Source organism: Hyla sarda, chromosome 1, assembly GCF_029499605.1.
Source record: "Hyla sarda isolate aHylSar1 chromosome 1, aHylSar1.hap1, whole genome shotgun sequence".
NCBI classification, from domain to species: domain Eukaryota; kingdom Metazoa; phylum Chordata; class Amphibia; order Anura; family Hylidae; genus Hyla; species Hyla sarda.
In genome coordinates this window covers 57,184,111-57,206,389 of record NC_079189.1, presented here as the reverse complement: position 1 = coordinate 57,206,389, position 22,279 = coordinate 57,184,111, and the positions used below count along the sequence as shown (strand labels likewise).

General features: G+C 42.8%; 1 protein-coding gene across 12 annotated transcripts in view; it reads right to left on the bottom strand.

Annotated features, from left to right (window-relative positions):
- Positions 1-22,279, bottom strand: part of JAKMIP1 (janus kinase and microtubule interacting protein 1) — a 167,264-nt gene that overhangs the window by 42,484 nt on the left and 102,501 nt on the right. For all 12 annotated transcript variants that reach the window (XM_056555118.1, XM_056555111.1, XM_056555115.1 and 9 more), the window contains exon 9: positions 1,544-1,672. In XM_056555118.1, coding sequence (XP_056411093.1) covers positions 1,544-1,672 — 129 coding nt within the window. The remainder of the gene's footprint in view (positions 1-1,543; positions 1,673-22,279) is intronic.

Sequence of the window (22,279 nt, the reverse complement as noted above, 5' to 3'; positions counted from 1 at the left end):
TGCCAGAAAGTTAAACAGATTTGTAAATGACTTCTATTAAAAAAAAAATACCCTTCCAGTATTTTTTAGCAGCTGTATGCTACAGAGGAAATTCTTTTTGAATTTCTTTCTTGTCCACAGTGCTCTCTGCTGACACCTGATGCCCGTATCAGGAACTGTCCAGAGCAGGAGAAAATCCCCATAGCAAACGTATGCTGCTCTGGACTGTTCCTGACACGGACAGAGGTGTCAGAAGAGAGCACTGTGGACAAGACAAAAAAAGAAATCCAAAAAGAAAAGAATTTCCTCTGTAACATACAGCTGCTAATTAGTACTGAAAGGATTAAGATTTTTTAAATAGAAATCATTTACAAATCTGTTTAATTTTCCGGCACCAGTTGATAAAAATAAATAAATAAATAATAATAATAATAATAATGTTTTCCAGTGGAGTACTAAGGGGGCACTACAAAGGGGGGAGATTCAAATCTGCTGGTGCCAGAAAATACAGACTTGTAAATCAGCACAGTGCTCTCTGCTGTCACCTCTGTGAGAAGGAAAAGGTTCACTATGGGATTTGCTCCTGCGCTGGACAGTTCCTAACAAAGACAGAGGAGGCAGCGGAGAGCACTGTGGTCAGACTGGAAAGAACTACACAACTTCCTCTGGAGCATACAGCAGCTGGTAAGTACTGGAAGGCTTATGATTTTTTATTAGAAGTAATTTCCCCCCTGGAGTACCCCTTTATGATCGCTGAGAGATTTCCCAGTATTCGTAATCTATCCCCATCTTTTTTTCCACCCCAAATATTTAAATTATCTGACAGAATAACTGACTGTTATCTATAGAAACCTAAGAAAGTACAAGCAGAATTCAAAGGTGAGCTCTGTTTACTATGGGCATCAAGACCAGACTTTAATATCCAAGGCCCAGGGAGGCAACCTTCTTATCCCATAGCACACCCTATGCCTTTCTCAATTGACTTCATGTAAAATTCTTGTTTTCACAGAAGTTATTCTATAATTTTATCCTTTGATACATTAAGCCCAGTAACTGTAGTTGTAGTATAATCATAATAAAAATTGCATATAACAACATGTTGAACTTTTTATATAATGTAGATAATACCGTTTTATGTATACAGTATTTGTAATATAAATAGATTTTAAAAAAAAGTATTTTTGACTGAAAAAAACGGTGTCCCTGCATCTATTGCCTGTGTGTCTCTGTAAGGAGTCCAAATACAGGAAGTGAGGGCAGGATAAGCAGGGCACTGCTTGTCCATTCAGACTTCCTGTATTTGGACTCCTCACAGAGACACACAGACATTAGCTGTAGGGACAAAAATATACACATTTTTTAACCAATTTACATTACAAATATACATATAATGGAATTAACTACATTATATAAAAAGTTTTTGTTAATGACAGGTACACTTTAAATTAGCAGAATGGATCATTGGTTTATATTGCCGTACATCTGGCAGGGTGAATAATTCCACCAAGTATATATTTAGCATAAGTGATATAAAATCGCTACAGCGGCAGCAGAAGTCACTTACGTCTTCTATGTCTTCCTCAGGCGTTGCTGGTGTCCTGTCCGTCTTATCAGTGTTGTACGAGGCGACGGATGAGGTTTCTGAATCAACGGATTCCTCGTCAAATCCAAAAAACGTCTCCACAACATGCCTCTAAAAATGAGAGCAGAGGTTTACCCAGTGCAAGTAGACAGCTTTTCCCCGACATGCATCAATATGTTCCCTGTGTGTGACATTGTAGATAAACCCTCATTTACTACAATAAGCTGAGCTGCAACACTTCACAATCCAATGAAAGGGGTGGCGCTGTTTCATGAAGAAAGCAGCCATGTTTTTCTAAACCTGTACAACCCCTTTAAAAGGGGTACTCCACTAGCCAACATTTGGAAGTAAATGTTTTGAATGCTGTTTTCATGCTGCTGGGGTCAGCCTTACCCCTCGTGACATCACGACCACGCCCCCTCAATGCAAGTCTATGGGAGGGGGCGTGATGGCCGTCATCCCCCCTCCCATAGACTTGCATTGAGGGGGCGTGGCCGTGATGTCACGAGGGGAAAGGCCGACCCCGTCAGCGTGAAAACAGCATTCAAAACATTTACTTCCAAACGTTGGCTAGTGGAGTACCCCTTTAATTATGATACACTACTAGTGAGAAGGAACTATACCTAGGGCTCTTTTATACAGGCATCAACTGGTTAAACCAGATATTTCTGTTTCCTATTACAAAGGACCTTCCGATACTGCCAAGACCTTCATTATCATACATACGGAAAGTTTTTTAGGCCCTTATACTTTATTCACATTTTGTTACATTGACGCCTTGTGCTAAAATAAATCAATAAATAAAAAATCCATCAAGCCCCCCCCCCCCCCCCAATATCACTCAATACCCCATATTGACAATGTGAAAAAAGGAATTTTAGACATTTTTACAGATAAAAAAAAAATGTAAAATCTACAATTTCAAATGGACGAAGGATAGGGGATAAGTTATAGATCACGGGGGTCCAAACGCTGGGGCTCCGACAATCCGCAGGAAGTGCCTAGCCTTCCCTAGCAGGAAGCCATGGTAGACACATCCCCTCAATGTATCTCTCAGGGATACATGGAGGGGGTGTCTCGGCCACCGCGTCATGCGGGGAGGGAACGCCTTCGTCCTGCGGACAGCTGTGGCCCAGTACAGGAGGCCCCAGCGGTAGGACCCCCCGTGATCTATAACTTATCCCCATCCTGTGTATAGGGGATAAGTTATATTCCACTACAGTACTCCTTTAATGGGGCACTAACATGGCCTGACAGTTGCTGGATTATCAGACAGTTTTAGAATAGTTTTTACCACAACTCCCAGCATACCCCTGGCATTCAGAAGATGCTGGGAATTGTAGTTATGCACCAGCTGGAAAGGTTGTAGGCCACTGTTGTAGTGATAGAAAACCTCTGGGAAGACGGTCCAGAATATATATATATATATATATATTATAAAGTGGTGTGGTGAGCTAATTAAAATATTTTTTTACCCAGAAGCCCGCGGAGTGCTAAATGGCCTAACTTGAATCTCCATTACACCTGAAGAGGTGTCCTCTCCCTGAGGAAAGTACTGACCCCGTTTAAAGCCACAGGCCTCTCACCACAGCCAAGCCAGATCACCCTGCTTTGTACTAACGAGGGGCAAACACCCTGAAACAGCTGTCTGCACTCAGAGACTCTGTACCCAGGAGCTGCCTATCGTACCATTCGGTGCTTTACGGTCAGTTCCCTGGGACCCATGACGTGGAGGCCTGGCGCCTTATGAACTGTTTTAAGGACGCAGTGTGGCTTGCCAGGAACCGCCTCGTGATCAACAGGGAAAACATGTCCGTCCGGGACTGCCGCAGGTTCATCAAGAGCCTGCTCAGAGACTATTCCATCTTGGACAGCCCGGCCGTTGATGAGGAAGAAGAGGAGTGAAGACCCCTCTCCTTCTCCCATGTCTCCCTGAAGATACAGCCCAGCAGTTTGGCCCTGTGATCCGCCCCCTCCCCACCCCCACATAGTCGCCCACACCCCTACCCCGATCACAGATTGTATTATTTTGTTGTTCGATCTTTTGTGCTTTTCTATTACAGGATTGAGTGGAGTGTTAGAGTAGCATGATGTGCGATGTATAGCTTAGGGAACCTTTGCTGTGTATTGTACTATCATGCTTTGTGTGACTGTAATTTATTGTATGACTTGTAATGACTGAACGGACAATAAAGCTCTTTCAATCACCCTGAAACAGCTGTCTGCAGATGGGTCCTCTTTCCTTCTGGAGAGAGTTCTGGCTTGGCATAAATCCCAATAAGTTCTGAGAGTTCTTAAATGGAGCCTGAGCTGTTTTGCAGGACACACTACCTGTGAAGGTGGTGTGGTGAGCTAATTTAAATATATATATGTTTTCTTCCACTATAGCATTGCTTTCTGGTTTGCGATAATCCAGGTAAGGCTGGGTTCACATCACGTTTTTCCCTATACGGGACCGCATATGGCTGGGGGGAGCTAAAAACTTGCGCTCCTGTATCCCTGCCGTATGCGACCCCGTATGTAATTCATTTCAATGAGCCGACCGGAGAGAACCGGTCAGCTAATTTTTCCCCGTATGCGGTTTTCTACTGGACCTAAAACCGTGAATGACTACGGTTTTAGGTCTGGTAGAAAACCACATACGGGGAAAACTGAGCCGACCGGTTCACTCTGGTCGGCTCATTAAAATGAATTACATACGGGGCCGCATACGGCGGGGATACAGGAGCGCAAGTTTTTAGCTTCCCCCAGCCATATGCGGTCCCGTATAGGGAAAAACGTGATGTGAACCCAGCCTAATCTAGAAAAGAAGTGATGAGAGAATTTCTGGACTGTCAGATGCCGTAATAAGGGAATTGTACTATTGTTGGCAGTGGACACATGAGCAGCATGAGAGTAATTGTCAGGAGTTTAGTCACAACACATTCACTAAGCACCAGGTGAGGTGTCACAATATGTTCCAGTGATGACTGGCTCCATGGTGCTGGGAGATGCTGGGACAGGCGTTACTAGTGTTACTGTACCCAGCGGCATGCTGTGTAGAGTCTCCGGAGTATTCCACCATGTTATATGCCTGCTGCTGCAGAACGCGACATTGATCCCAACCAAAACAACAATTAACAAGCGCCAACACAAACCAAACAGTAAACTGGCAGTGTACAGTCAATTACATTCACATTAGCAGGCATTTTGGGAGTGGAGTTGTTATTTACAGAATGAACAGAAAATGTGGATAAATTTAAATCTACTTAAAAAAACTTTAGTGACCTTTCTGGGAGATTAGCTCTGTAGAACCAGTAAAACAACAGCAAAATTACAGTCACAGACAGGGACACAGAAGTAATGTTTGAACAGGGCTTCTCCTGTCTTTATGTTTCAATAACAAAATAAACAGTCTTCACACTTCGCAAAATAAACATCGCAGTCACAAAGTCATGCCCCCTTTATTGAGACTGCAAACCTCCAGACACAACATTGATGCAGGTTCTTCACAGCCTCATTTGAAGACTGAGTCTCCCCTAGTTTTAAAGATCACTGAGGAGCCGTCTTTAGCACCTGTGCTGATCTGGGCTAGTCTAAAAGCCTGGAGTAGCCCTGGCTGGGGATGAAAGGCCCCACTAGCAAACCTGGATTTTCATTCCATAAAAATACAGGCCAGATAACAGGATTTCTTAAAGGGGTATTCCGGCCTAATACAATTTATTCCCTATCTGAATAAAGGGAACACTAAGATAACACATCCTAGATCTGAATGAATTAATCGTATGAAATACTTTCGTCTTTACATAGTTGAATTTGCTGACAACAAAATCACACAGAAATTATCAATGGAAATCAAATTTATCAACCCATGGAAGTCTGGATATGGAGTCACACTCAAAATCACAAGAGGAAAATCACACTACAGGCTGATCCAACTTTGATATAATGGCCTTAAAAAGTCATATGACCTCCCTACAATGCCTGGGCATGCTCCTGATGAGGTGGCGGAGGATCTCCTGAGGGATGTCCTCCCAGACCTGGACTAAAGCATCCGACAACACCTGGACAGTCTGTGGTGCAATGTGGCGTTGGTGGATGGAGCGAGACATGATGTCCCAGATGTGCTCAATCGGATTCAGGTGTGGGGAACGGGCGGGCCAGTCCATAGCACCAATGCCTTCCTCTTTCAGGAAATGCTGACACATTCCAGCCACATGAGGTCTAGCACTGTCTTGCATTAGGAGGAACCCAGGGCCAACCGCACCAGTATATGGTCTCACAAGGGGTCTGAGGATCTCATCTTGGTACCTAATGGCAGGCAGGCTACCTCTGGCAAACACATGGAGGGCTGTGCGGGCCCCCAAAGAAATGCCATCCCACACCATTACTGATCCACCACCAAACCGGTCATGCTTGAGGATGTTGCAGGCAGCAGAACGTTCTCCACGGCGTCTCCAGACTATCACATCTGTTACATGTGCTCAGTGTGAACCTGCTTTCATCTGTGAAGAGCACAGGGTGCCAGTGGCGAATTTGCCAATCTTGGTGTTCTCTGGCAAATGCCAAACCTTCTGCATGGTGTTGGGCTGTACGCACAACCCCACCTGTGGATTTCGGGCCCTCATAAAGTCTGTTTCTGACCGTTTGAGTGGACACATGCACATTTGTGGCCTGCTGGAGGTAATTTTGCAGGGCTCTGGCAGTGCTCCTCCTGCTCCTCCTTTCACAAAGGCAGAGGTAGCGGTCCTGCTGCTGGGTTGTTGCCTCCTCCATGTCTCCTGATGTACTGGCCTGTCTCCTTGTAGCGCCTCCATGCTCTGGACACTACGCTGACACACAGCAAACCTTGCCACAGCTCGCATTGATGTGCCATCCTGGATGAGCTCCACTACCTGAGCCCCTTGTGTGGGTTGTAGACTTCGTCTCATGCTACCACTAGAGTGTAAGCACCGCCAGCATTCAAAAATGACCAAAACATCAGCCAGGAAGCATAGGAACTGAGAAGTGGTCTGTGGTCACAACCTGCAGAACCACTCCTTTATTGGGGGGTGTCTTGCTAGTTGCCTATAATTTCCACCTGTTGTCTGTTCCATTTGCACAACAGCATGTGAAATTAATTGTCAATCACTGTTGCTTCCTGAGTGGACAGTGTGATTTCACAGAAGTGTCATTGACTTGGAGTTACATTGTGTTGTTTAAGTGTTCCCTCTATTCTTTTTTTAGCTATATATATATATATTCATAAAGGAACAATATTGTAACTTGACCACTACTATATATATATATATATATATATATATATATATATATATATATATATATATATATATATATATGTACTCACTGATGTCAAAGCTAATTTGCAGTCACACAATGTCCAAACTGAATAGATCCTGGCAGAAACATGGTCCAGGAAGTGTTGTCATGAGGACCTAACACTAGGACAACTGTAGAATTTTTGCTAAAACGTCAAGCTTTAACATATCAGCACTAAAAAGGGCACCCATCCATCTATCCTCCAAAGAAGAAACTCAGAATTCCTTTGTTCTGATTTTAGGATCCAGTGTAAGCCAGGGGAAACCCCCTTTAAGGGCAGTGCATGACGCATGGACTGTATCTGCTGTCTGGTTCCCTAGCGCCATCACCCTCTCAGGCCCTGCATTACATATACCAGAGTGCCCAGAGCGCTCCTATAATTGGGGCAGGAGATGCAGGTGACAGATGTGATCTGGCAGTGCCCATAGATGAAGTATGATCAGCCCCAGGTGTATGTATAGATATTCCTTTATGTCTGGAGTCATGTAGACTACACTGCAGCCATAAATGCCGCTATCTGACTACACATCGCTCCCCCGCCGCAGCACATTTCATCACTCACATGTCCCTGTCATATCGTATTCTACATGGCACAGATTCTTTTCTTAGCTACAAATGACAGAACACAGTTTCCTCTACATGTGGTTTCTACTCCTTCTGCTGCGGTCTCTGTTGTTCTGACATTCCATTCATGAACAAGGAGGAACAGAATGAGCAGTGACATAGGTGGTCTAACCCAAATAACAGTGCGTGAACCCATTCTGCATGGCATGGATGTGAACAGGCTCTTCTAGTGTCCTCAGGGGTTTCTGAAAACACCACAAGTCTCAGATGATGAAATAAAACTTTATAGCAGTCACATAGACACTCCTTTATTTGCACCCACTAATCGCTAGATATACCAGTATACATTCTCCGTTTGTTTACCCTAGAGCAGTGGTCTTCAACCTGCGGACCTCCAGATGTTGCAAAACTACAACTCCCAGCATGCCCGGACAGCCAACGGCTGTCCGGGCATGCTGGGAGTTGTAGTTTGCAACATCTGGAGGTCCGCAGGTTGAAGACCACTGCCCTAGAGCAACAATTGGTTTAAAGAATAAATACATTTTTTGAACCTATAAATTGCCACTCCCCTGGCTACCTAACCCTCTAATACCGATCCTGTTGTAATGCAAAGAATTACAAAGGAGGTGCAAATAACATACAGCCCCCCACCCCCAGATTAGAACAGATCTACTGATCTGAAAAAGAGACTCTATATAATATTTTGGGGTGTACTTTGTTTTGTACATACACTGATCCAATGCAGGATTTTCTGCACAAATCTAAGGCTACGTTCATGCTGTGTTTTTGCTTCCATTTAACTTTTTTTTTAATTATTATTATTAATTTAAATAGGTAAAAAGTTATATTTTAAAGGGGGTACTCCGGTGGAAATTTTTTTATCAACTGGTGCCAGAAAGTTTGTAAATTACTTCTATTAAAAAATCTTTACCCTTCTTATTAGCAACTGTATGCTACAGAGGAAATTCTTTTCTTTTTGAATTTCTTTTTTGTCTTGTCCACAGTGCTTTCTGCTGACACCTCTGTCCGTATCAGGAACTGTCCAGAGAAGGAGAAAACCCCCATTGTAAACCTATGCTGCTCTGGACAGTTCCTGACATGGGCATCAGGAGTCAGCAGAGAGCACTGTGGACAAGACAAAAAAATTCAAAAAAAAAACAGAACTGTAGCATACAGCTGCAAATAAGTACTGAAAGGATTAAGATTTTTAAATAGAAGTACAGTAATTTACAAATCTGTTTAACTTTCTGGCACCAGTTCATTTAAAAAAAAAAAAAAAAAGTTTTCCACCGGAGTACCCCTTTAACGGATGCTAAAAATAGAATCAGTTTCAGTGGATTACATTATTTAGAAAAAATAAATAATATAAAAAATAAATGCATGGTTGACCACGTTTTTGCATACAGCAAAATTAAACATAAGTGAAACATAGAAAGACGCTGGTGTATATGTAGCAAAAAGAAAAAAAGAAAAAACAATCACCACAAAAAAAAAACACACACTCCTCCTGCCTAATTACAATCAAAAAGACTTCCCTATATCCAATAAGGCATGTATAAAGGTGTATAAAGGTACTCCGTCACCTGGCACAAGGCATCATGATATCACGAAGAGGATTTACATAGGACTGCAAACAAACATGGTACTAAATCTTAATTGAGTGAAAATTGAATTAAAACAATGCACAGTGATCAGTGTAAAGAACACGCTACTCGAGAGTTAATTGGCAAAGTCAGCTCTGCTACATCTGCGTGCAGCATATATATAAAAATAGACAAATTGACAAATTATACTAAATACACACTAAATATAAATATATATATATAATATATAAATAAATATATATATATATATATATATAAAATATATAAATATATATATAAATAAATAACTTATATAAATAATCTATATATATATATATATATATATATATATATATATATATATATACACATATACACACACACACACACATACATACACACCCCTGACCTACGCAGACAATATGTTAGCAATTTCTTTACCTTCGTGTTTATAGGTCAGCTCCTGGCATCCTGAAAAATACAGACAGACTAAAGCGCAGAGGCATATGAAGAAGGAGAAGTACAATATGAGTAGGAAATCTTCCATTGTGTGCGGGTGAATAGCATCCACTTCAGTAACCCTTCATCTGTTCAGGCGCTGCCGCACTGGACTGCACAGCAAGTAACTCACAGAAATTCTCAATTTACATGATGAACGGCCGGGTGTGGAGGGGCGCGTATTAATGGCTGCTTATGAAAATATACAGAGCGCTACTCCCTCCTCACCAGGACTGGGCGCAGGTAGCCTGCCACATGTGCATCGGGTCCCCAGACTATTCCATGTGAGCTCTGTATAGCTAGCAACAGTAACCTGGAGCTGACATACACCAAGAGGTAAACTAAAAATATACTATAAAAAAAAAAAAACAGCTCAATAACCTTCGCTGAGAGGTAATGGACAAAAAGTCAGTTGTGCAACGTCGCCTAATGTGTGGTCATGGCTGTTCTGTCAGGAGAGAAATAATTCTCTGAAACCAAGGCACAGGAAAGTGCGGATTGATTGGTAAAGCAGAGTGTACACTATCTGTACATAAGCTGCTGTAAGGAGTTTTCCAAACAGGGTGCCTCCAGCTGTTGCAAAACTACAACTCCCAGCATGCCCGGACAGCCTTTGGCTGTCCGGGCATGCTGGGAGTTGTAGTTTTGCAACAGCTGGAGGTGCCCTGGTTAGGAAATACTGCTGAAAGGTAATGTTTGGCATAAACATCAGGTCCATCCAGTTCTGGGGTCTACAGACACAACCTTACTGCACATGGGGTTGACTTGCATAAACATTTGCCCACGTGCAATTGGTATCTGAAGCCCAAAGACGTGGCATCACAAAGATGACCTTTTATTATACTCAACTGTAGCTCAGTGATTTCAAAGAGAAGTGTGTAATGCTCCATATCACCAAATGGTGGCGCTGCAGGCAAATTGAAAACTTGCTTCTTGTTTTCCCCATAAAATGCAGCTGATGACTCAGGGTTATCCAGGCAGCAGGACACTGATCACTGGGGTCAGTATGGGCACTGTGAAAGGTCTGCTGCTACACAGCCACATACATAGACTGCCGAGATGGCCAGCCCAATGCACTGCTGAAAGAATACTTGCCTTTCATAGCGCTGCGGCGGCATATGTACATAGAAGCACTGTGGGGGCCAGATAACGCTATTTGTCGGGCCACCACAGCGCTTCTATAATTATTTGCCTCTGCAGCGCTATGAATGACAAGTCTTCTTTCAGCAGCGCATCACGCCGGCCAGATGCACTGCTAATAGAATACTTTTCATTCATAGCGCTGCAGAGGCAAATAATTATAGAAGTGCTGTGGAGGCCAGACATATGGATATATTTCTGACCCCCACAGCGCATCTATATACAGATTGCGCTGCAGCGCTATGAATGACAAGTATTCTTTCAGCAGCGCATCTCGCCGGCTGGCTTGGCCAGATGCACTGCTGTTAGAATAATTTTCATTCATAGCGCTGCAGAGGCATATGATTATAGAAGCACTGTGGGGGCATGACAAATATCGTTATCTGGCCTCCACAGTGATTCTACGCACATATGCCGCCGCAGCGCTATGAAAGACAAGTATTCTTTCAGCAGCACATCGGGCCAGCCGGCTTCCCGGCCCGATGCACTGCTAATAGAATACTTTTAATTCATAGCGCTGCCAGGGGTTTATGATAGTGCAGCGGGGCGGACAATTATATATAGGTGCGTATATATAGGTGTGTGCTGCGGAGGGAACTTATATGAGCTGTGGAGGGCAGTACCTATATAAATGTGCTGTGGGGGGGGCAAGATATATAAGCAAAGCAGGGGTGAGATATATAGAAGTGCTGCGGGGGCCAGATATATACCGCCCCCCCCCCCCCCAGCGATTCTATACCGCAGCGCTTCTCAGTACCGGCCATCCAGGGCCTCCAGCGGGGAATTTAAAAATGAAAGTAAAATACATCGTACATGGCAGGGTTGCGGACCATGCCGCCCGCTCCCCTCTTTAATAACTTACAATTGCATCAGGTCTCAGAAGAGGGTCCCGGTGCGATCAATACCTCAGCTCCTGTACTACAACCCCCATCATGGGACAGAGTATGTTCCATGATGGGGGTAGTAGTACATACACTAATGTAGTCTCCCCAGCCACTGGCAGACTCCAGGATCCGGGGAATTACTACTCTCATCATGGAAAAAAGTCTGTTCCATGATGGGAGTAGTAGTAGTCCCTCAGCACTGCAGGAGTCTGCTGATGTCACCTCTTCTGAGCATGCTCAGAAGTAATAATGGATATTATAAAGCAGGTGCAAAGGGATGAAATAAAGGCTCATCCGTTTGCCATAGACTTCAATGTTAAAAATAATGACTGTTAATTTACCCGTTTCTTGTGACGGAAGAAAAATAAGTGCATATGCCGTTTTTTCTTCCGACACAAATAACATCCGTTATTCATGACGGACTAAAACGGGTCATAACGGATAATCAGAAAATCCCATGGACTTTAATGAGATTTTTTACAACGGCCATTTAACATCCGTTTTTGAGGCTTTTCTAACGGCTGTTATGTGAAAGGGGCCTTTCTTTTAAATGCAAAATGAGGCTCAAATTTTCACTCTCCCACAGGGACAGAACATTTTATGTACTTTTTTTGTTTTATGGAGCTTTTTTTTGCCATTCTTTGGCGTGTTTTACGTAAATTGGGCCTTTTCTTCCAAATGTTATTACATTTTTTAAAGTATTTTAAAGCATTTTGCCGAACATGCAAGAAAAACATGTATTAGGCCTCGTTCACACTGCCGTTGGGCTCTGTTATGTGGAGCTCCGTCAGCAGTTCCGTCAAGCTTAGAGGAGAAAAAAATGGTGCAAGCACTATTTTTTTCTTCGCTAAAATCATGTAAAATTACCAGGTCACCGATGGATCCCATGCAAGTGAATGGGGGCTGTCGGGACCCATCAGTAACCGTTTGCATCCTACCCGTTTCAGGGTCTGATCGGCTTTACTGTAGAAATAAAAATAAATATAAACTACACATGAACTTTCAAGCATATTTCTGTTGAACAAATTCAGCTGCCCAATTAATGATGATCGTGATGTGTAGGGACTCACTGCACTGGTAAGTGGAATGGAAATACCTGGTTGTCAAATTAGTCATACGTTTCCAGGGGGAACAACAGAGCAAGTGTGTAGATTTTTAAGAAATTAAAGGGGTTATCCAGGAATAGAAAAACAGAGCAAATTTATTTCAGAAAACCACTCCCCATCTGTCTCCAGGTTGGGTGCGGTTCTGCAGCTCAGTTTCATTGAAATGAATGGAGCCAAGTAGTAATACCACACAGAACCTGGGGATAGACGTGGAGCTGTTTTTAAAATAAAATTAGCTGTTTTTCTATTCCTGGATAACCCCTTTAAGTCCAGAACTCCTATTTCATAGGGAATGAAACTAGAATGACACTAGCTAACCAAGTTAGCTGACAGATCACCTTTGAATTTAAATGGGCACTGTCAGATCCAAAAACTTTTTATATGTTGTTACTGATGAAAATTAATGACCTTTTGTAATATGGTTGTTTAACCCCTTAAGGACCAGGCCAATTTTCACTGTAGGACCCGGCCATTTTTTGCACATCTGACCACTGTCACTTTAAGCATTAATAACTCTGGGATGTTTTTACCTTTCATTCTGATTCAGAGATTGTTTTTTCGTGACATATTCTACTTTGTGATAGTGGTAAAATTTTGTCCATACTTGCATCATTTCTTGGTGAAAAATTCAAAAATTTGATGAAAATTGAAAATGTTGCGTTTTTTTATTTTTTTTATTTGAAGCTCTCTGCTTATAAGGAAAATGAATATTCCAAATAAATTATATATTGATTCACATATACAACATGTCTACTTTATGACTGCCTCATAAAGTTGACATTAGAGATGAGCGAACTTACAGTAAATTCGATTCATCACGAACTTCTCGGCTCGGCAGTTGATGTCTTTTCCTGCATAAATTAGTTCAGCTTTCAGGTGCTCCGGTGTGCTGGAAATGGTGGATACAGTCCTAGAAAAGATTCTCCTAGGACTGTATCCACCTTTTCCAGCCCACGGGAGCACCTGAAAGCTGAACTAATTTATGCAGGATAAGTCATCAACTGCCGAGCCGAATAGTTCGTGACGAATCAAATTTACTGTAAGTTCGCTCATCTCTAGTTGACAGGTTTTTACTTTTGGAAGACATCAGAGGGCTTCAAAGTATAGCAGCAATTTTCAAATTTTTCACAAAATTTTCAAAATCGAAATTTTTCAGGGACCAGTTCTGTTTTGAAGTTGATTTGAAGGGCCTTCTTATTAGAAATACCCCACAGATGACCCCATTATAAAAACTGCACCAATAAAAGTATTCAAAATGACATTCAAAAGGTATGTTAACCCTTTAGGTGTTTCACAGGAATAGCAGCAAATTGAAGGAGAAAATTCAAAATCTTCATTTTTTTACACTGGCATGTTCTTGTAGACCCAGTTTTTGAATTTTTACAAGGGGTAAAAGGAGAGAAATCTTCCTAAAATGTGTAACCCAATTTCTCTCGAGTAAGGAAATACCTCATATGTGTATGTCAAGTGTTCGGCGGGTGCAGTAGAGGGCTCAGAAGGGAAGGAGCGACAATGGGATTTTGGAGAGTGAGTTTTTCTGAAATGGTTTTTGTGGGGCATGTCGCATTTAGGAAGCACCTATGGTGCCAGAACAGAAAAAAAAAAAAAAAACACATGGCATAATATTTTGCAAACTACACCCCTTAAGGAACGCAACAAGGGGTACAGTGAGCCTTAACACCTCACAGGTGCTCGACGACTTTTTGTTAAAGTCAGATGTGTAAATGAAAAAAAAAATTTTTTTCACTAAAATGCTGGTTTTCCCCCGAAATTTTACATTTTTACAAGGGGTAATAGGAGAAAAGGACCCCCAAAATTTGTAACCCCATTTCTTTTGAGTATGGAAATACCCAATGTGTGGATGTCAAGTGCTCTGCTGGCGCACTACAATGCTCAGAAGAGGAGGAGCGCCATTGAGCTTTAGGAGACAGAATTTGGTTGGACTAGAAGTCGGGGGCCATGTGCGTTTACAAAGCCCCCCGTGGTGCCAGAACATGTGACCCCATTTTGGAAACCACACCCCTCACAGAATTTAATAAGGGGTACAGTGAGTATTTACACCCCACTGGCGTTTGACAGATCTTTGGAACAGTGGACTGTGCAAATGAAAAATTACATTTGTCATTTTCACGGACCACTGTTCCAAAAATCTGTCAGACACCTGTGGGGCGTAAATGCTCATTGTACCCCTTATTACATTATGTGAGGGGTGTAGTTTCCAAAATGGGTCACATGTGGGGAGGGGTACAATGTTCTGGCACTATGGGGGCTTTGTAAAAACACGTGGCCTTCAATTCCGGACAAATTTTCTCTTCAAAATCACAATGGCGCTCCTTCTGTTCTGAGCATTGTAGTGCATCAGCAGAGCACTTTATATCCGCATATGGGGTATGTTCTTACTCAGAAGAAATGGGGTTACAAATTTTGGGGGACTTTTTTCCTATTTTTCCGTGTGAAAATGAAAAATTTAGGGAAACACCGGCATTTTAGTGAAATTTTTTATTTTTTTACATTTTTCCATTCAACTTTGAAGAATTTTCATTAAACACCTGTGGGGTGTTAAGGCTCACTATACCCCTTGTTACTTTCCGTGAGGGGTGTAGTTTCCAAAATGGGGTCACATGTAGGTATTTCTTTTTTTGCGTTTATGGCAGAACCACCCCTGTGCAAATCACCAATTTAGGCTTCAAATGTACATGGTGCACTCTCACTCCTGAGCCTTGTTGTGCGCCCGCAGAGCATTTTACGCCCACATCTGGGGTATTTCCATACTCAGGAGAAATTGCGTTACAAATTTTGGGGGTCTTTTTTTCCTTTTAACACCAGCATGTCAGTGTAAAATGTTTTATTTTTTTACACTAACAGGCTGGTGTAGCCCCCAACTTTTCCTTTTCATAAGGGGTAAAAGGAGAAAAAGCCCCCCAAAATTTGTAGTGCAATTTCTCCAGAGTACGGAAATATCCCATATGTGGCCTTAAACTGTTTCCTTGAAATGCGACAGGGCTCCAAAGTGAGAGAGCGCCATGCGCATTTGAGGACTAAATTAGGGGTTGCATAGGGGTGGACATAGGGGTATTCCACGCCATTGATTCCCAAACAGGGTGCCTCCAGCTGTTGCTAAACTCCCAGCATGCCTGGACAGTCAGTGGCTGTCTGGAAATGCTGGGAGTTATTGTTTTGCTACAACTGGAGGCTCCATTTTGGAAACACTGCTGTACAATAAGTTTTTCATTTTTATTGGGGGGACAGTTTAAGGGGGTGTTTATGTAGTGTTTTACCCTTTATTATGTGTTAGTGTAGTGTAGTGTTTTTAGGGTACATTCGCACAGGCAGAGGTTTTACAGTAAGCTTCTCGCTAGAAATTTGCGCTGCAGCGAAAAATTTGCCGCAGCTCATACTTGAAGCAGGAAACTTACTGTAAACCTGCCTCTCTGAATGTACCCTGTACGTTCACATGGGGGGCAAACCTCCAACTGTTTCAAAACTACAACTCCCAGCATGTACTGACAGACCGTGCATGCTGGGAGTTGTAGTTTTGCAACAGCTGGAGGCACACTGGTTGGAAAACCTTCAGTTAGGTTCTGTTACCTAACTCAGTATTTTCCATCCAGTGTGTCTCCAGCTGTTGCAAAACTACAACTCCCAGCATGTACTGATGCTGGGAGATGTAGTTATGCAATAGCTGGAGGTACGCAACTACAACTCCCAGCATGCCGAGACAGCTGTTTGCTGTTTGGGCATGCTGGGATTTGCAGTTTTGCAACATCTGGAGGGCTACAATTAGAGACCAGTGCACAGTGATCTCCAAACTATGGACCTCCAGATGTTGCAAAACTACAAATCCCAGCATGCACAGACAGCAAACTGCTGCGTGGGCATGCTAGGAGTTGTAGTTTTGCAAGATCTAAAGGGCAGTATAGAGATCATTGTGTAGTGGTCTCTAAACTGTAGACCACCAGCTGTTGCAAAACTGCAGGTCCCAGCATGCCCAAACAGCTCTCTGGGCATGCTGGGAGTTGTCGTTTTGCAACATCTGGAGGGCTACAGTCTCAGACTGTAACCCTCCAGATGTTGTTAGGCAACTTACCGGCTTCCGTCGGATCCAGGGAGCCGTCCTCTTCTGCTGCACGACATCGCCACCCGCGCCGTTCACCGCAGCCGATCCCGTCCTGCAGCCTCCACCGACGGGTAAGTGGATCTTCGGCGCCGGTCCTCTGTCGTTTCCCCGTCCTGCCCTGCCTATTGTGTCACGTCTAGACCACCAATAGCAGGGATAGGAGGGGTGGCACCCCTGCCACCTCACTCCTATCCCTTCAGGGGGATCGTGGGTGTCAAATATGATTTTCACATTCACAATTAAAGTTTGTGACATCCGCCCGAGCTATCCGTAATTATACATCGTCACTCGCCTTGGGGGACACCATAGCAATAGGATGTCTTAATCTCCTAATCCTAGTTGTAGAACATATCATTTCTCAGTGCCGCTCAGCTGTAAATCTCAGGAGGAACAAGACAGGTGAATCCCTTCTGGCTAATGTTCTTTGGATGAGCAGAATGATGATGATATTACACCAGTTATCAAGAAGTCATTTGTAGATGCCAAAATGAGGAGGTAATTGTGAAATGAACTGATATCTACTCATATTACCAACATTTACACAAGGGTTTCTCAATCAGGGTGCCTCCAGCTGTTGCAAAACTACAACTCCCAGCATGCCCGGACAGCCTTTGGCTGTCCGGGCATGCTGGGAGTTGTAGTTTTGCAACAGCTGGAGGCACCCTAGTTGGGAAACACTGATTTACACACGGCTCAAATACTATGCTATTTGCAAAAATTTTTCAAATTAAAAAAATCCTAAAACAAAAAACACTGTCTATAGGATGCCCATAACTGGCAGGATCTAGGTGTGTTTACTATACAGAACTGGGAGTTTTAGGAAGGGGCGTAACTATAGGGTGCGATTACAGCTTAAAAAGATTACCCAGGAATAGAAAAACATTGCTCATTTCTTCTAAAACAGCACCACCCCTGTCCTCAGGTTGTGTGTTGTATTACAATTTCCAAATCCTGTCAAGGACCGAAAATTATCAGTTTTTCCACTTACCGTATTTATCGGTGTATACCACACACCAGTCTATAACACACACCCTCATTTTTCTAAGGAAATTTGGGTAAAGTTTTTTTTACCCAAATATCCTTGTTAAAATGAGGGTGTGTATGTGCGCGGGTATACCCTGATAAAAAGGAGTGTTATACGCCGATAAATACGGTAATTGCAACTGAAGAGGAGCCCAAATTTTAGAATCCAGCATCAATCTACCTTGCCAAGTGTGTCTACTACATTTGTACATATGTGGCCACCGACATACACAGTGTCCTGTATATAATGAGTATGGGTGCATCTACACTACGCACAACATTAACCAAGAGCAAGGTGCTTGGCTGTACAGGGTGGGCCATTTATATGGATACACCTTAATAAAATGGGAATGGTTGGTGATATTAACTTCCTGTTTGTGGCACATTAGTATATGTGAGGGGGGAAACTTTTCAAGAATGGGTGGTGACCATGGCGGCCATTTTGAATCCAATTTTTGTTTTTTCAATAGGAAGAGGGTCATGTGACATCTAACTTAATGGGAATTTCACAAGAAAAACAATGGTGTGCTTGGTTTTAACGTAACTTTATTCTTTCATGAGTTATTTACAAGTTTCTGACCACTTATAAAATGTGTTCAATGTGCTGCCCATTGTGTTGGATTGTCAATGCAACCCTCTTCTCCCACTCTTCCCACACTGATAGCAACACTGCAGGAGAAATGCTAGCACAGGCTTCCAGTATTCATAGTTTCAGGTGCTGCACATCTCGTATCTTCACAGCATAGACAATTGCCTTCAGATGACCCCAAAGATAAAAGTCTAAGGGGGTCAGATCGGGAGACCTTGGGGGCCATTCAACTGGCCCACGATGACCAATCCACTTTCCAGGAAACTATTCATCTAGGAATGCTCGGACCTGACACCCATAATGTGGTGGTGCACCATCTTGCTATGGGTGTCAGGTCCGAGCATTCCTAGATGAACAGTTTCCTGGAAAGTGGATTGGTCGTAATGGGCCAGTTGAATGGCCCCCAAGGTCTCCCCATCTGACCCCCTTAGACTTTTATCTTTGGGGTCATCTGAAGGCAATTGTCTATGCTGTGAAGATACAAGATGTGCAGCACCTAAAACTACAGATACTGGAAGCCTGTTCTAGCATTTCTCCTGCGGTGTTGCTATCAGTGTGTGAAGAGTGGGAGAAGAGGGTTGCATTGATAATCCAACACAATGGGCAGCACATTAAACACATTTTATAAGTTGTCAAAAACTTGAAAATAACTCATGAAAGAATAAAGTTACATTAAAACCAAGCACATCATTGTTTTTCTTGTGAAATTCCCAATAAGTTTGATGTGTCATATGACCCTCTTCCTATTGAAAAAAAAAAAGTTGGATTCAAAATGGCCAACTTCAAAATGGCCGCCATGGTCACCACCCATCTTGAAAAGTTTCCCCCCTCACATATACTAATGTGCCACAAACAGGAAGTTAATATCACCAACCATTCCAATTTTATTAAGGTGTATCCATATAAATGGCCCACCCTGTATATTCTAAAACATGTCACAGTGCCCAACTAAGGCTGGATTCACATATTCCATGACTAAACTTGCCACAACTGATTCCCCAATTGGCGACATACGTGCACCAGTTGGCATCTGTCGTTTAGGGTCTGCTGTTTATTGAAGGGGTTATCCAGGAATCGAAAAACAGAGGTAATTTCTTTTAAAGACCACTTCCTGTCTGTCTCCAGGTTGGGTGTGGTTCTGCAGCTCCGCTCCATTGAAGTGAATGGAGCCAAGATGTAATACCACACACAAAGTGGTGTAAGATATTAGGTCTGTTTTTGGCTAAGTTTCCACTTGGTTTTTTTTCTGGCAGTTTTTGGATATCTGCCGCTGCAGTTTTTGAAATGTATTCAAAAGGAATAGGACATATAAAGGAAGGACTTACACCACTTCTCCCTTATGGATCCACTTCTGACTTTGGCTAAAAAACTGCAGTGGCAGATATCCAAACACTGCCAGAAAAAAAACCAAGTGGAAACTTAGCCTTAGGATTCCTGGATAACCCCTTTAATTGTGCATGCTGGACAGGGGAACATAGCAAGAAGCGTTCCTCAGCCCAGTGCCCAAGCGGCTTGTTCCACCGTCCAACTTGAGATGCCAGATGAATGTGAACTCTACCATTCAAATAAATGAGATCAGGTCTACAATCAGTTTCCCTCTAATGCTTTTTCTACAGCGCCAAAGGGAAATGCTGCCGGACGACACACATCTGAATGGGGCCTAACATGTTTCTCCCCTACATGACATGCTTTGAAAAAATTACAGCTAAGCTCCCTGTTCTTGGTTAGTGGCATACATACTACAGATGAACCCACCATTATATACAGGATGCTGTGTATACCGGTGGATATATATACATATGTAGTAAACAGGCACTTGGCAGGCTAAATTAATACTGGGTTTTTAAATTTAGGCTTCTTCAATACTTATTAGCTTAACTGATGTTAAATCTGCTGCTTGTTTTGGGTCCTTCTGTTGTTTGTTTTGGTTATTTTTGGTATTACAATTTGGCTCCATTCACTTCAATGGAACTGAACTGTAAGACCATACACAAGCTGAGGACAGGGGTGGGGCTGTTTTATGGAAAAAAATAAGCTTGGTTTTTCTATTCCTGGATAAACACTCTAAGGCTAGGATTCCACATGGTGGCCCTCTAGTGGCCACTTTATGTAGGAAACACATTTAACTTTTTTCTGACTTGACTTTTTAGCTGCAAATACGTTTCTGTGTCTAACTCCTGAAATAAATCACCAATAATCTGTATGGAGCAATTAGCATCAGTATACTTCCAGTACTTATCAGCTGCTGTATGCTACACAGGAAGTGGAGTTTGTTCTTTTCTGTCTGGCCACAGTGCTCTCTGCTGACACCTCTGTCCGTGTCAGGAAATGTTCAGAGCAGGAGCAAATCCCCATAGCAAACCTCTCCTCCTCTGAACAGTTCCAGACAGGGACAGAAGTGTCAGCAGAGAGCACTGGGGTCAGGCCAAAAAGATCTACACAACTTCCTCTGGAGCCTACAGCAGCTGATAAGTACTGAAAGTATTAAGATTTTTAAATAGAAGTAATTTACAGATCTGTTTAACTTTCTGGAGCCAGTTGATTTGAAAAAAAATGTGTTTTCCACCAGAGTACCCCTTTAATATTCTGACCAAGCTCTTTGCCCAGGACCTGGTAGTCCCATCTGTGGGTGGAAGGCCAGCATGTAGGAGTCATTAGAAGCCCTTTCCCCACATCAGTGTTTTCCAAACAGTGTGTCTCCAGCTTTAGCAAAACTACAACTCCCAGCATGCTCGGACAGCCAAAGTCCGGGCATGCTGGGAGTTGTAGTTTTACATCAGCTGGAGACACAATGTTTGGAAAACACTACCCTACATATCCGTATAGTAAAAAGAGCTGCCCAGCCATGATACTAAATTGGAGCTAATAATAGTAATAATATCTTTAGCTAAAGCATTTCTAGCAATAGTCTTAATACTAATAACAATAAATAAGAGTTATACACAGTGAAACCGGTCTTAAAGACCACCTCTCTGTGAAGACCATCCCTGATCTAGACAAGATGTCTATTTACTTTCTTTTCTTAGAGTGTTTTTTTTTCTCTAGTTTGGAGTAGTCGGCTCAAAAAGGTATCACTGAGCTGTATAAGAGGATTATATAACACGTGAATTAGGAAAAGCTGACTGAGTCTTAAAGTTGACGAATAGCACCCCTATCAGGACAACCTAGGTATTTCCTAGCGGAAGCATCACACTAATACAGTGATATTACAATAAAAGGTAAGGCAGAAATGGGAGAGCACACTCGGCAAGATCCTGCCAGCAATTTCCTCCTTAATGTACGTGTACATATAGGGGGGAGATTTATCAAAACCAGTGTAGAGGAAAAGTTGACCAGTTGCCCATAGCAACCAATCAGATCGCTTCTTTCATTTTGAAAAGGGCCTTTGAGAAATTAAAGCAGTAATCTGATTGGTTGCTATGGACAACTAATCAACTTATGCTCTGCACACGTTTTTTGATAAATCTCCCCCATAGAGTTTACAGCAGTCCTCAGTGGTCCAGTATAAATGACACCTGCGGGGTGCATATACTAAGATGAAGTATCAAGCATACAAACGGAAAGTAACATATATGCACTCACCGCACAATAGGTGTTGAAACAATCCGGAGTCCGGGCTATGGGGTCTTCAGGGGCGACGCCAGGGGTCAAGTCCTGGGAAAAAAAGTGTGGGAACTCACCCAAGATTTCCACTTAAAGGGGTACTAGACATCTTATATCCTATCCAAAGGATAGGGGATAAGATATCTGATCCCTAGGGTCCCACCACTGGGGACCCCCACGTCCTCCCTGCTGCACCTAGCTTTCATTTAGAGCGTTGGGTGCAGCACTGGAGGCTCGCGACGTCACGGCCCCTCAATGCAAGTCTATTGGAGGTGGTGTGACAGCCATAGAATTGTATTGAGAGGGCATTACT